Source organism: Urtica dioica, chromosome 10 (genome assembly GCF_054948205.1).
Source record: "Urtica dioica subsp. dioica isolate 48M chromosome 10, U.dioica_male_clone48M_v1_H2, whole genome shotgun sequence".
Classification (NCBI taxonomy): domain Eukaryota; kingdom Viridiplantae; phylum Streptophyta; class Magnoliopsida; order Rosales; family Urticaceae; genus Urtica; species Urtica dioica.
Window position 1 is genome coordinate 24,850,030 of NC_142765.1, and position 16,638 is coordinate 24,866,667.

The 16,638-nt window shown below is 37.1% G+C and overlaps 2 protein-coding genes across 2 annotated transcripts; both read right to left on the reverse strand.

The window, feature by feature from the left end:
* Positions 1-916: 916 nt before the first annotated feature.
* On the reverse strand, positions 917-4,064 carry WOX1 (WUSCHEL related homeobox 1). Its single transcript, XM_089628855.1, has 4 exons — positions 3,529-4,064; positions 2,968-3,288; positions 2,467-2,549; positions 917-1,710 (listed from the first exon to the last, which is right to left on the reverse strand). The coding sequence occupies exons 1-4, from the start codon at positions 3,698-3,700 to the stop codon at positions 988-990; spliced, it is 1,299 nt and encodes a 432-aa protein (XP_089484981.1). The 5' UTR covers positions 3,701-4,064; the 3' UTR covers positions 917-987.
* A 6,623-nt stretch (positions 4,065-10,687) lies between these two features.
* Positions 10,688-13,698, reverse strand: LOC149384400 (putative disease resistance protein RGA4). Its single transcript, XM_089628035.1, has one exon. The coding sequence runs from the start codon at positions 13,696-13,698 to the stop codon at positions 10,777-10,779; it is 2,922 nt and encodes a 973-aa protein (XP_089484161.1). The 3' UTR covers positions 10,688-10,776.
* Positions 13,699-16,638: the final 2,940 nt, after the last annotated feature.

A 16,638-nucleotide genomic window follows, 5' to 3' on the forward strand; every position in this document is an offset into this window, starting at 1 on the left:
CTCTCTTCTTCCCATATAAACATTGACGCCACTTTTTATCGCAGTTCACGGTTCCGAAAATGGTGATGAATGATGGGAGAGTTTAATGGATTTGGCGTAGCAAGATCATGACAAAGTCTTTTTTTTTAAACCATTAATTTCTTCTAAATTATTTTACTATTTGAATTAGTAACGAAATTTTTTTTTTTTTTTTTCACTTATTGATATCTAGAGTCAGATTTGGTGGTTCATTTGTTGACAACCGTGTAATATAAATGAGAGTAGGCCTATCAATTAATATCGTAGGTGCTTTAAGATCTTCTAATCGCCATTGGAAATTACACTGGTTTCGGATCTTGGGTTTTTGCTTCGTGCAATATTTTATTTTTATTCCACTTATAGGAAATACTTATTTTATAATTTTGGTTAAAATATTGTTTCCCGAGAGGTTTGAATTGAATGGACTGTGCCCTCACATGCCTCTCTCTCGGTTCATTTATATCAATATAATATTTATGCTAAATACGTAACAAAAGAACAAAATATCTCTCTAACCTAAATTCGTAGTCACTTCAACATCAGAGTAGTCTATCGCATCTAACACCCCAACTTCCAGATTCCCCATATCAACATCAAACTCACATCTCTCATTCCATTTTCACACCCATTTCTTGAAACTCTCGTCCAAACTCAAAATGACACATATTCAAGTTACTCTAATTAGGCCCTATGTATAACTGTAACCCTATAACCTCCTGTGTAATATGCTTCCACATTATGGTAGCTTTTTATTTTTTCCATTTGATATTTGTATATGTTGAATTTAAACCAACATGGTCCAAATGCATTTTGAGGCAAAACAAGCCTTTATTTCTCAACACAACCCTAGACCCTACAATTGTCCACTTCCATCAAAATAATGAAAACCATACAAGCAAATATAACACATTACGTTAAAAAAAAAGGTCTTGTATTAATAATTCAAGATAATGCTACATATACTGATGGTCAATTCTTTAATGGAAGGAACTCGAAGAACTGGAATGGAGTCGGAGTGTTCGCCCCCGATATCGCCTCTTTGTCGTTGATAAAGTCGCCACCGCTTCTGAGTGGAAAGAGCTGAAGGGTTTGAGACTCTTGGCTGCTAGGGCAAATGTTATCATCACCATAATCATCACAATAATCATCATCATCATCATCATCATCATCTTCAATAATTTGAGAACTGTCACAGCTGTTAATCACAAGGCCATTATTTTGATGGTGAATGTGATGTGATGGTCTGTTGTAACCTGGGGTCATCAAGATGCTTATACAGTCTTGTTGTGTTATAGCACTGCTCTTCATGAGAAAACTTGGGTCCCTTGCTTTTGTGGTATTAGTAGCGTTATTATAATTATTACTATTATTATTATTATTATTATTATTATTATTTCTATCAATAGTAGTAGTAGTGATAGTAGAGGTGGTAGAAGTAGGAGTGTTTATGAGGTGGGTGAGAAGATGAGGGCTAGGACAAGTCAACTGCATCTTCTGCCACGTGGCATTCCTTTCAGCAAAGCCGTTCATGTTGTTGATATTCCATCTATTTTGCAATTCCAGTTCGCCCAATTGGATGCTGCCATCTGTCCTCATCTGCAGTGCTGATGATTCTGCCCCTGCCGCTGCTTTATTAATAATAATATTATTGTTGTTTTCTGAGACCGCCCTTTGTATTGAAACATGAGATTCCTGCAAAAATTCCACACAAAAAATTTCCCCTTCTAAATTCCAAGGACATGCAAAAAAAAAATGACGTTATTGGGCGCTCCCAATTTATTATGTTACTAAAGGCTATGTTATGTTTTGAAGTACGTAGATTAGTAGGGGTAGGATTGACTTTTTTAATAAATTTGAAAAGGGTGCTCATTTTTTATGGTTGATAAATTAATGACATGATGAGTTTTCGAGTTGATGTTATCAATATATGAAATTTGGGGCCAGAAATTGAAGCAAAAAGGCGAATGAAGGAATGAATGAATGAGATGAATAAGGCTGGTTAGCATGGGAAGCACAAGACCCAAAACCCTTGAGCAAAGTTTCACAACAGACGACCCGACAGAAAGGAAATAAGACAGCTTTTAAAGACCCTTTTCATTTCCCAACAAACAATGCTCTTTTGTTCTTGTTGGGGTTTTCCTTACATGAACCATCATCATCATCATCTCTCTATAATGATATGTGTGTGTGTGTGCATAGAGTAATAGCTAGGGGTTCTAATATTTTTTTTTCTCATAACCCACTTTGACTAATGTAAAACCTAATAATAAGTAGTAACAAACTTCAAGGTAGGTAAATGATTCTGTAGAATCATATATATGTGGTTAGATTATGACCTTGTTGTTGATATTTTTTTCGATCGTACCTTCTAGATATTATAGACATAAATAAAAAATTGTTCAAATTATAAAAATGATAGAGAGAGAGAGAGAGAGGAATATAGTAGACCTGCGAAAGAGTGGTAGTGGTGCAGTTGGAAGAGGATGGCCAGATCTTGATCTGATCAACTTCAAACACTGTCCTACTTGACTCTGTTGACAAAAAGAAAAACAAAAAGCACACTACTTTTTTCACAATCCAAACAACAATTGGAATAAACTCAGAAGAAAAGATAAATACCCTCTAACCAAACATCTATAGAAAAGAGAGAGAGAAGAGATAAAGCCAAACAAAAAAGGAACAGCCCTCTCTTTCTCCCTCTACTTTCTGTCAATTGCAGATAAGAACGTCAAAGTTTTGTTCCAACATAATTAGGTAGTAAATCAACACATATTTTAGAGACTAATTCATACAGAACGTGACAATGATATCAATCGCTAGCGCAGCAATAATACAAATTTATCAAAAACAGTGATCCGAATCCTTCATTGTTTATGCGTAAGAGACATAAAGTTCTTGTGAAAAGAATGAATCAAAACCCTAAATTTAATGAAATTATATTTGACTCACCTAGATCTTTGTTGAGGTCGTCAGCGGCGGTGGTGGACTCCATTTGGCGGCGGCGCTTCTGCCTCTCTCGGGCCTTGTGGTTCTGGAACCAGTAAAAGACGTTTTTGCCCTCGATCTTGCCGTAGCGCCGGAGCTGGGCGGTGATCTGCTGGATTTGCTCGGCGGAGGGAGTGCGAGTCCCTCGCCGGTAAAGCTCTTCGAGAGCCCTCAGCTGCTCCGGCGTTGGATTCCACCGCGAGCTCACCACAACTTGCGGTGCACCCCCACCAACACCGTTGCTGTTGCTGGAATCTCTCTTGCTTTGCTCCCCCAAATAGTTTCCTAATCCACCAAATGCACTTTTTAAATTATGAAATATATATCCCTAATGCTATTTTGATTCATCTCTTCATTTTACTACGCTTCTTTTTAGGATTTTATGAATTAGTACTTCGTACATACTTCGCTTACTGAAAATTAAAAAAAAAAAAAAAAACCATTAAATACATAACTATAGAATACGGCGTTGACATGGTGATGGCATTGAGAGAGAGAGAGAGAGATTGAAAGAAATATACGTACCGAGATGTTGTTGGTATTGAGCGAAGAAAGGAGGGTTTGAAGGAGAATTTGAGGAAGAGGAAGGCAAAGGCCTTGGGATGAGAGGACGGAGTCTCCGAGTTGTTCCGTTGAACGATGAGTCGTGTAGGTTTAGTTCACCGCCGTGGACGTCGTTATACCCCATCATCCACATCTTAATTTTTTCTCAATATAATAGATTTTCAGGGTTTGCTAATTGATGATGGGTTTATGGAGGGCATGCAATTGCAAGGGGTGTAGTGGTTATTATGTATATATACTGTTGAAGAAAGAAAAGTTAAAGCCCGGGTCTTTGGAGAATCAGCAGGGGTTTGTAATTAGTTGGAGGTGAAACAGTGAAGCAATAACAAGATATCCCTTTGTTTGTGAGACATTCGGAGGCTGTGATTCTCTAGTATATAGTACTATGGGAGAGAGAGAGAGAGAGAGAGAGAGAGAGGGAGAGAGTAGTGATAGATCATGCTGTAGGTTTTTAGGGGGTTCAATATATTACATTGAACAATGTGATCAGGAAAACATGAGGTTGACTAGCTATTCTATATTCTGTGTAGAGAGAGAGAGTATGCATGTATGTATGTATGTATATGTAATATGTGTATGTATATGTATATGTTTATGTGTATGTGTTTGAGGGTCTGGAGAGAAGGACAAAGGAAAAATAGAGGAAAAAAGCAAAGGAAGATAGCACAGAGAGAGAGAGAGAGAGAGAGAGAGAGAGAGAGAGAGAGCGTGGAATTCTGGGAGGTTTTTGGGAGTAGCGAATGAAAAACGACGTGACGATCATGAGGGTTATCATAAGCCTCATCACACACCTCTCTCATTTATTGTTCTCTTCATGTCTCGTGCCTTTCACACTTATTCTAAATCCAAACTGCCTCTCTCTCTCTCTCTCTCTCCACATTTACCTCATATTAGTCCACTCTTTCCCACAATGCCACAATATTGCAATTCTCCCTCTTTCGAATATTGTACGGATATTATTATGTATTATCTCTATCGATTACATACACGATATATACATATTCTTTTACCCTTCTATGATTCTATCTCTCACACACACACATGTACGTGGAATAAGATTTTGATGCTACGCTACTACACATACATCCAAACTTTTCATTTTGTCGATCCCCGCTACAATACATATTATATACATAATATTATTGTCCTTTCTGAGCTGTGTATAAGCTGCTAGGCATGTTGTTGCATGTATATATATGTGTGTCCATAACAAAATAGAATGGTTTTACACTTTTACGTGATACACCAAATTTACTGTGCCTTGTTTTGGACTCTTCTTTTTCCCTCATCTCTCTTTCCTCATACTAAAACCAAAACCTTTTAAATCCCATGTCTGTGTCCATATTCTGGCCGGCAAACAGCTCTCTCTCTCTCTCATGAATAAATGTTGTATATTTTAAGCCGTATATATACATGTATGTATGTATAGCCCCTTGGTCATTATGATAGAATGACTCAATTCTCGAGCGAGACAGTACTAGCCACTGTCCAATCCAGAATTTTGAAACCCATTATTGCTTAATTATTTCTAGCTTTTTGTTGGATAGAGGGCCTACGTCTGAATTATCTGAGCCCTATTAGTGTGTGGATTTATTCTCTAGCTATATGTTTAATGACTTTCAAAATAGTCAACAATATTATGCTATGCATAAACTAACCAGGTATCTAGGTCTGTGTGTGTGTGTGTCACCTAGAAATTAGCAATCTGTGATTATTAATATGAGTAGAATGTGTAATTATTGTGTCATCAGCAAAAAGGAAGAAGAAAAAAAGAATAAATATTACTTAAAACAATGCATAAAGGAGACTTTTGTAACGATGGTAAACATCCCTAGCCAGCTATAAAAGAATGTTTTCATTGTTTTTATATGATTATAATAACAAAGCAACAGCTTATTAATTATTGATGCTTCAAAATGTTATGAATGCATTTGTTTTTGCAATGTCATTCATCTATTGCCACAAAATTCTGGCTCAAAATTCTTGACAAGTATCATTTGCCTAATTAAACTTATATTAAAAAAAAATGTCACTGAAAATAACTTTAATTATTAGTTGACAACATTGATAGTCCATCCAACCATAAGCCTGACGTATTTTTGTAAGCTCTAATTTAGTTTTTCACCACAAGACCAGGGTAGTAAATAATGATGTGACTGTAACAAGCAAATCCCAATTTGTTAACTTTCTCATTTTTGTAAACCTAGCTAGTTTCTATCTTTTCGTTCTCTAGAAATGTGCTTGCATCGTTACGTGCTCCAAAATGTATTATCGACAGCTGGAACAAAGATTGTTTTGGAAATGTGTTCATAGGTTAATAATATGCAAGCTTTGTAAAATATCCACTAACTGATGATATGTATTTCTGAAGAAGGAACTGCTAAGGAATTGAAGGCCGTACTTATTTTAAAATTATTTACTTCGAGAGATCGGATTAAGATATTATAAGGCCTTAACAGGACGGGCTTCAGAAACATATAGTACATATCATTTTCACAAATTGGTAATATATATATATATATATATATATATATATATATATATGTATATGAAATATCGACGATATGTTTGTATCTTGATTTCTCTCTATTAAAAGTCATTTGTCAAAGGTGATAGTACTTACGGAGTTGCCAAAATATATACTGACGCTTTTTTTTTTAAATGTTCGGAAAAAGTATAAGCTTTGTCTTCTATATATGAAGATGGCTAGAAAATGTTTTCTGGGCCATATTCCCTTTGGCGTCTCAACAGTTTGCTTGGGATTTGTAGGAAGCTTCCGGGGGAACGTTGGTGTTCGATTCATATTTGATTTTAAACAGAAGAGTTTGGATTCAAATTTATCTTCCCATGTCTAATTCGACTTATTACAAACACCTTTGGGTCTCCTATTTAATTGGCGCCATGATCCAGGAGGCCTCTTGTATGTACTCAAGAAGAAAAACATAGGTTTTTTCAAGATTTGTATATTAGTGGGGTTTCTGGGTCTATGAGCGATTTTTCGTGCAAGTATTGTAGGCTGAGAGTGAGAGATTATTTGGGAAGATAGTTTCGTGTGTAAATTTTAGTTTTTGAGAATCAGGAATAAAATATTCTCTCCCCGAGTGCTCTTGTAAAAGGGAGGGGATATTGAGAGGAGCTTGACTCATTATGATAGATAGCAAAAGATGTTACACAAAGTTTATTTCATGGTGGGGTTCTTATTAATTCGAACTGTGTAAACTTCAGAGGAAAAAGGAAAAAACAACAACTATGGTAAACACCACAACCTGTGAAATATAAGCCAATTTTTAGGAAGGTACTTAAACGAAAGTTAGAAGAAATCGCTGTGGAAACATGAGGTTTGCACAATGGTTTCTTCAAACCATCGGGCGCACAAAAATTTATTACACTAAGATTGTTTCGAAGTACCCATTTTTAACCTAAATCATTGATGTTTCATTATCTCTATCTACATGTAAGAACACTTAAATACATAAGAAAAAAGAGGATGGAGTTACACTCCACCTTGTTGCATTTTCTGACGAGTTTTAGACTTCTGTTTTGGCGAGCTTTTTCTCGGTTCTTCTAAGTTCCCGCTCTCACTCCGAGATGATGTTTTGTTATTCTAAATGTGTGAGTGAGCTCAGGACCTCGAACATAGTTTTATTTATAGCCTACATTACCATCAATGGAGAATATTACGTTCTCATGATCGTAATTTTGGGCATTAAAATGAGCGCAATTTCATCAATGTTTAGTTAGTCAACTATTATATTTATAGAGCATAAAAGCGAAGGAAATATAATGATTTTTTTTTTATATTCTCCCACTTGATCCATATAATTACCCAACGCACACGTCACAAGAAAAAAAAAATGAATCATGGCATTAGGCTCTTTATGAGCGAGTAGGATCTTCCATGATACAATATATCAGGTCTCTCATACTTTATAGCCCTTTATTCTTTAGTGAATAAACCATATGTTTATTTTAGGTCCACACAAACGATATTACTCAATAAATTAAAATGAATGTGTACAACCATATGAGAAAATATCAAACTAAATAAGAGTTTCATGAAAAATACATGTAACATACAATAATAATAAAAAAAAAATTACATCATGGAACCAAGTCTCATGCTCCGTTGCAAGAAGGCAGTGGAGACATCGTCCAACAAAATCGTGGCGCTGCTGCGACGATGACAAATAGCAATCATTCGTACATGAGCACCGCTTTGGTGTCAAGCTATTTGTGCCATGTGCCTTCGAAGCCGATTCTGACGTTCTTGACTCCGGTGAGTTATATCATTTTAGCTATAGCTTACATTTAGCTCTATTTTATATTAAAAATATATATTATATTGTTGAATTGGTAATAGATGCCTTCAAAGTCTTTATTGATATATGAACAAAATAAGTTTTGATGAGAGAGAGAGAGAGAGAGTTAAACTGCGAGTTGAGAGAGAAAAAGACCGAGAGTTTTGAGAGAAAGTGAGTGAGACAGATGGGGTAAGAGAAATAGATTGAGACGGAGATTTGGAAGGAAAAGACACTTGTGAGAGAAAGAGAGTGAGAGCTTGATGAGAGAGAGAGAGAGATAGAGAGTTCAAAATTAAAGAGGAATGGAATGAAATGAGAAAAAAAAAGTAAGGATAAAATTGTACACAAAAATTTATATTTCCAAATTGTTAATGATGGTTTTGTCCTAATTATGCTTTTGATTGATTTTGGTAAAAATCTTCTAAACTACTAATATTTTTGTCCAAATCCCTTTTTACAAGTGAAAATTGCATATGGCAGTGTTTTACGAAATTAATGACATAAATAGGGTGTTTCAACTTTCAAGTTTATGTTTACATCTCAATAGGGCTTTTCTAAGTAATGAACAGTAGTTTATGTTCGCACATTTCATTTATTTATTTTTTGCAGTTTAGAGTGTATTTAACTGGATATTTTAAAGTTCTTTTTAAAAGAGAAATATTTGTTTATGGTTTGAAAAAAGACTAGGCTTTAAAAGATTAAAACACAAACTATTTATAAATGTTGCACTTATAAAACACCTAAATACTATTTCTGTAATTTTCCTACAAAGATTTGACAAAAAATGTGAAAAAGTTATAATGTTTTCCTAAAACCAATAGTGCTTTATGACAAAATTTGTAATAATATGTTGTCTTTTATATGACATTCGTCGTAAAAACTATAAATTTGAATAACCAAAATAAATTTCATAAACATTTTATAGGAATAAGAAATAACATTGAGTTCAGAATTGGACTTGAAAACACACACAAAAATGTGACTATTTAGTATTTATGATCATTTAAAACCTTTTTTTATATAAAAATTCATTAATAGCTTCTAATTAAACTATGATAAAATTTGTCAATAAACACAGTTTTTTTATTGACATGATTGTTGGTAAATATAGTAATTTATTGACAATTTTATTAATAAATAGTCATAATTTTGAAATTAGAAGAATTTTGGTCTAAAAATTGTAAATGGTCATAAATTGTGTATAACCCCTTTCATTTACGTAATTGGACTTGAAATGATTTCTTTTCGATTTAGAATGGGCCATTACAAAATACATAGCAATGGGGATTTCCCTTTGGGAAAATGTCAAAACTAAGAGTAATTTGGAGGATATTTACCTTTTCCTATGAAAATGAAAAAGTTACCATAATAAGACTCTAGTTTTTCCCTAAATCACTGAAATTATGACAAATTTGTAAAAAAAAAAATGTAAATATTCTTCAAATTACTCATAGTTTCGTCCATCTCTCTCTTTCCTTTTACCATAATTCAAGCTACAAAAGAGGCCCATAATTGTGCATATTTGCACTTTATCAAAGCCCAATAATTTAGTCATTGTTTTTTTTCTTTCAGCAATACAAAAATGGAAATATGAATAAAATTGTGGCATCTAGATATTGAGAATTAAAGAAAAGATGTAAGTCTCGTATCAAATAGATAGCCATCCGTATCTCAAAGTCAATTAAAAGGTCTAGTGCTCGTGTGCTATAAAAATCACCCAATTTGATCAATTTATTCACCTTAGCTATGAGGTTATTTTGTCTAATTAAAATTTATAGATTATATAGCATAGGCATATAACACTAAGAATGTATGCTCTGGACTAGCGAAACACTCTCAACGTGAGAGATGTATATTTTTTCTTCTCTATTATGTCTTTGTCGGTTTCAGCTGAGTTGATAATTATAGATTATATAAGGCATATAACACTAAGAATGATTTATAATTGATGAAACACAAATTTTTATTCTTTTAAGTAGAATTTTTTCCCCGATATATGACTTAAATATTCGACCTCTAATTATATGTTGGTGGAAGTGCTCACCAATTTAGCTATCTTGATCACTTTCTTCACGAAACAGTTTCTAATGTTCAAATTCATACAATTAGCTCATGCTCGTGATTTCTTCTAAAACAACCAATAACTATAAATCTCTACTAACATTTATTTGATCAAAACAAGAAATTGTTTATTTTTCTATTGTTGTTTCTGTTACATTTGTTCATTTTTTTTAAATGGACCAAAAAAAGGAAGGAAAACAAATATTGATAACTATGAACATCACAGTGCTAAACTTATGTAGGAAATTGAATTCTCACCCAAATTTCACCACATTTTTTTTTTCAATACACTCGCTCTCATACAAGTTCCATTTATATTAGGTGCAATGCGATTTCTATCAAATTTAGAGAATTGTAGTTTATTTTGTGTTTAAGATAAGAGCTCATAGTTGTATGAAAATAACTATTTATTATGTCTCAACGTGCCCAATATAAGTAAATGATCCACAGTTAATTGCACCTCTTAAATGTTCGAAAGAAAGGTTTATGTGTGCTTAATTGGAATTCTTACACTTCAATTAATTTTTCTACATAATATAAACGAATTAAAAAAAATAAAAAAACTGAATACAATTTTTTTTCTTCTTCTTTGTGAATTCGAAACGATAATTAGTCCCCACATCTTATCGTAGCTACAAGATATGGGTATCGTGATTTTTTTTTTTGGCTTCTCAAATCAGAAACAAACAAAGTATATCCACACACACAGAAAACAAAAACCAAAACAAAAAACAAAAACAAAGTATATCCACTACCATACGGTTTTTTGATGCAGTGCAAAACAAAAGTGATTTTCAAAAGGTTATACTTAATTACAATTCATATTTGTAGTAGCTTTGAGGGCAGATCAAGAAGTCTTTTTGTTGATGACGTTTTGGATTTTAGGACAGTCGAGAATCTCCAACTCGGTTGCCCTCGACGCAAGCAAGCTTACGGTGGAGAGAGGCAAGGCCAAATTGAGGCACAGCTTCAGCGAAAGCCTCTCCAAAGACTCAAGCTTTACAAGGCAATCGGAGATGTCTCTCAGGCTGTTGCACCGCCAAATGTTGAGGCTCTTCAGCCCCGCGAGGCCCGATAGCCCCGACGGAAGGCTCTTCACGTACGGAAGGTGGTCCAACGTCACCGACCCGAGGCTCGGAAGAAGATCCGACGGCCATCGCTTGCTGATCGGCGAGCACACGATCCGCAGCGACCGCAGATTGGAAAGAGAGGGACGCGAAGAAGCCAAGGGACTGTAAACGGTGTTCTTGAGGACGAGGCTTCGAAGCTCCGGCGAGACGGGCATCGATTCCAGCTTCGGACAGTCTTCCACGGCCAGGCTGTGGAGGAGCGGAAATTCGATCGTCGACGACGCGCCGTGGCTCCATGACCGAAGCCGAGGAAGGTCCACGAGTCGAAGCTCTCGCAGAGACGGGAAAAAAGGCTTCGAATCGCTGCTTATTATTGTTTCGTCGATCACGTGCTCGAGATCGGGCATATCTTCGAGCGACAAGGTCTCGAGGCGAGGCAGAGAGCTCAGCCCCGTCGGTAAACGCTTGCACTTGAGGCCCTTCCAGAGCGAGAGCTTCGAGAGGCTTTCTTGCAACGCAAGCCACGTCGGGAACTCGGCGGCGCCGAACCCGATGAGCGAGACCTCTTTCAGATTCGGGTGTGGTCTCAGCTCCTCGGTTCTTGTCCCGTCCCCGGGCCCCGGGTTCATCTCCCATATGAGGACCAGGGACCGGAGGCTCGCTTTCTGGCCGAGCTCGGCTTCTCTGACGTCGGTGTCGAGGCCGAGATTCTTGATCCTCAGCTCGCCTCGCAGCTCGTTTAGGTTCTTGAGCTCGGCGATCTGCTCGGTGGCGGTGCGTTTGGGGTCGGCGTTGTCGAGGACGAACTCGGAGAGCGTTTGGAGGTTCGTGAGGAGGCTGATGCCACGTGGCATGTGGGTGAGGCTGTAGCACGAGTCGAGCTCGAGGTCTCTCAGGCTCGGGGCGAGCTTCGAGATCTCCCTCGGGAGTTCCTCGAGCCTCCCGCAGAAATTGAGCTTCAGGGTCCGAAGGAGAGAGAGACCGCAGATCGAACCCGGCAGCGACTTCACGTCCGTGTTTCGCGAGAGGTCGAGGTACCGAAGTTGCTTCAATTTCCCGACCGAGTCCGAGACCGTCTTGAGCCCCGAGTTTTGGAGGTCCAGAGCCCTCAGACGGTCGAAACTCGACGCGATCACGTCGCACACGGACGTCCCCGATCTCCCCTCGATCTGCCACCTCAGCTGGCTCGGCAGCGCGACGGTCCGGACCTTCCTCGCGAGGAAAAGGAGATCCGAAATCTGCCACGGCGAGTCCAAGTGGAAATCGAACGACACGTGGCGGGTCTTCCCGTTGAGCGCGGACTCGTCCTCGTCTTGTTCCATGCCCAGCGCGGCGCACTCGATCCCCGCCACCTGTCGCGCGAGATCGTGCAAGATGTCGGGGATCGTGCACGTCGCCGCGTTCCCCGACTCGTCGTTTTCGACTCCTTCGAAGAAGAATCTCCCGAGCAGCTCCGCGAAGTGATCGTATGCGACGTCTTCGATGCGTCTCTCGGGGGAGCTCGCGACGAAGCCCAGGGAGATCCAGAGCCGGACGAGCTTTTGCACGTCGATTTCGCGTCTCTTCGGGAACAATCCGCAGATAGCGAAGCAGGGCTTCAAATGCATCGGAAGCCGCCGATAGCTCGTTTTCACGGCCGCGATCGCGTCCACTCGCTCCTGAGGCATTCTGAGAAGCTCCTTTTGGCTGAAAGACTGTTTCTCGATCCCCGCCCTTTTCAACAACACCAAGCTCCGGATCGCCTTTATGACCATCGGGTTTCCTCCGCACCTTTTCACGATCTCCGCCTCGTCTTCTTCTCTCGACGACGACGACGCTACGGCTCTGAACAGAGCCAGCGACGCTTCTTCGTCCAGAGGCTTCAAATAATAGGTCGTCTTATCGTCGTTTTGAAACTCCAAGGCCTTAGCGACCTCATCGCTGCGCGTAGTCACAATCGCTCTGCTTCCTTGCCCTGCGCGTTGCACAAACTCTCTCAAGATCTTGAACTTCGACGAATCGACGTTTCGAACGCCGTCGATCACGACAAGGAGTCGTTGATCCGCGTCTTTCGGCGGGAGGAGAAGGGATATCACCTCCGAGCTCAGCTCCAAAGTGTCGAATCCCGATATCCACAGCCTGTTTTTGAAAGATTCTCTAACGTCCTTATCGTTGAACACGACTTTAGCGAGTTCTGTTTTTCCCAAACCTCGATCGCCGACTATAGGAACCACCAAATCACGGCTCGTGAGGAGTAGCGTCTTGATCGTGAGCCGATCCCCGTCCCGTCCCACAAAGTCTTCCAAGGGCACTTGGTCGAGTTTCGGATTCCTTGGGTTTTCTTTGTTCAAGAAGCTGGACCTGAACTCGTAGGCTCTTTTTTCGACCAATTCGCTCTCTATTTCTCGGATTTGGTGAGCTATTTTGTTGAGGCGACGTGAAGCGATTCTGTTGCAGTCTCGGGCGAGCGATGAGGAGTCAATCAAGTCGTCGGCTTGGTACAGCAAATTCTCGTGCTTCTCGAACATATCGCTGGTGCCGAGAAGTTGGATCGCTTCGCTCTCTACGTCGATTAGTAAATCCTTGAGCACGTTGCCAATTCGAAGCGCCGACTCAACGCGTTGCATCGCTGCTGGGCATATCATGCTTAGAATACGCTCGACCACGTCGTTGCATGGCTTCTCTTCTTTCGAAAGCAAACTCCGAGGAAATGCACTCATTCTGGTTAAAGCAATCGAATGGTAGAGAAATAAAATGTTGAGGATTAAGTTTGAATCTCTGGATTGGGAAACAGATTAAAGTTTAGATATAGCTTGGTTGAACTTTCTAATGCCTTGTCTTCCAAGAAAAAGACTAAAAAAAAAAATTCACTGTACTCTATCTACACTTCAGTACGTTATTCTCACTCCTCAGCTGTATAATTGCTTGATGTGGGGTTTAAGTATATCTCTCTCTTGCGACCATTTTTTAATTTTTTTAATTTTTTTATTGGGAAAACGACCTTTTATTTCGATTAGGTTCTCTTTAGCATATTAAAATTCTATACTTTGCTTGAACTAGTTTATGATCCAATTATAATATACTCAAAACAGGATAACAGTGTGGTAAAGAAGAAATTTGCTTTATTTTTTTTAGAACTCTGATGATTATACGCAGAATTTTAGGCATTTTGTTATACCAAAATTGGACAGCAAATATAATGCCCTTGATCTTTTTATTTTTGTGAAATAGTTTATTAACCGCGTGGAGGAGTGTTGTGGCTGTGGGGTTCGAAGGTTGCTTCGGGTTCGGCAATGGAGGCTGAGATTTCTGGGGTTCACTTGCTGGTTTTTTTTTTTTTTTTTAATATTCTGAAGTTAACACACCTTATATTTTCTATTCAATATAACAACGTCTATTTTTAATTCCAAGAAAAAGTGGAGTGAAAATTAATTTAATTATAATTTATGAACTCAATAGATATTTATTTACAACTCTCAACTTTTAGGATTATTAATTTATAATCATGATCATCGGAACCGTAAGTCATCGAAAATTATGATTCCGATGTTTTAACTTTACGCCAACGAAAGTACCATTCGGATGACAAGCAGTATCTGATGGTGAGCTTCCGATGGAGTGACGGAACAGAAGAAAACCAACAAAAATAATCACTTTCGGTAATTTTTGTAAGTTTTTAAGTTATTATTATTATTACTATTAATTCTGTGGCCGTTGGATTTTAAACCCAACGGCTAATATAGCTTCTTTTAATAGTTTGCCACGGCGAATTGCAATGTTCGCCGTGGCGATACTGATTATTTATTTTTTTCGGTCGTTTTACATCGAGTCCTCTAGGATTCCTCTTCAAAAGTCAAAACGACCGAAAATTATTGAAACTTGAATTTCCAATACATAATCTCAGCGGAAATACTAGTTCTGATAACTTGAATTTTTCAAGTTTAACAGTCGGAAATTTCTGTTCCGATAAAAACCGGATGCCGGCGCAATTGAAACGATCCTTGCGTCCAATGCTCTAGATTATAAAATTTATAAGAGCATATTTAATGGTTTGTAGCTTAACAATTGTGAGGATTTGCTAGCAATTAGCAAAAGTTGTAAGCTAGTTGCTTATCTTATTTTGCATTTTACCTATTAGCTTAACTAAGCTACTTTGCTTAACTAAGCTACTAGCTTAGCAAATTAAATGGGTCAATTTTTTATTTTATTTTATTTAATAAGTGAGAATTGAATAGAAAATAATAATAAAATATTAATTATTGACGTGTGGGATAAAGTTAAGCTAGGAGAGTGATTTAGCTTACCAATAGAGAACAAATTTGCTTAAATTAATTGTAGCTTAAATTGCTTATGTGGCAAGTTAAGCAAATATGGTATTTGCTTACATTACTGAATGAGTTACTCTCTAATTCACCTGTAAACCGTATAAACTATCCTAAAAAAATCTTTTCGAGTATTGATTACTATCTGTTTCATACAATTACTGAATGAGTTGACAATTCAATACATATAAATCCTTATATTTAAACTTTAAATCCAAACCGAAACATTTTGCGCACAGTAAATTGTGATGTTGTACATCAACATTAGTAACAGTACTAATCTTTAAATAAACTTTTCTATCTGCCCACGATACTTGCCTCAAAGTGGCCATATGTGACTCATCTCTCTCTCTCTCTCTCAAGGTACAAATTTTTGGAGTGAAACGTGACTCTCTTGACTTGGGCCATAACTGAGTGGGTATTGCAGTAGTTACTGTTGCGTGATTCCCTTTCACATGTTTAATGATTTTATATTTCTTTTCTGTATTTCTCTTTCAAACTGTTCAATACGGACAACATTTCTCCACTGACCCTCTGACATATTCTGTCATTTGTAGCCCTGTAATTTGGCGGTGTAATTTCAGGTAACAGTACACTATGAATTTATAAAAGAATTACAGAATATATATAGATTATAGACCACATTAAATCTAAATTTAAGACCATCTCCATTAAAATCCAAAGATACTATTAAAGAAAATAGAAACATTTTAAATATTAAATAAATGTTCAAGCTATTTTTATTATATTTGAAAAACCCTAGTTAGGGTTAATTAAAGATATTATATATATATATATATATATATATATATATATATATAAAGTAGAAGATAGAACTCACAAAATTTTTAAGAAAAATTAAAAGGTTGGACCCTAAATACAAATAATATTCATTCGTACCGATTTTTTTTTATCAAAAATATAAAAATATCTTCAAAAAATTTTAAATACATTATTTTCAAAGGTAAATATTTTTGTTAGTAATTTAGTATCCACGTTTGAAAATAAAAATGATTAAATAAAATGGTATGAAATAGCCAATTCAAACTATGACTTTTGCAAAATAGCCATAGTTTTATTAAGTATAGCAAAATAACCAATTGAAATTACTACGATTTTTAATCCTGCATCGATTAATTTTAATACAGCTTTCATAAATCTTACATTCTGTCTTTATAGTTCGTTGAGATTAAATTTAATTCAGCCTAAATTAATCTTATTTTGGCTAGTTTGCTTATTATTAACAAACTATGGCTATTTTGCAAAGGCTTAAGTTCTATTTGGCTATATAGCCGCTTGACCCAATATTAATTAGTTTCCTTTTTTATGGAGGTAGTT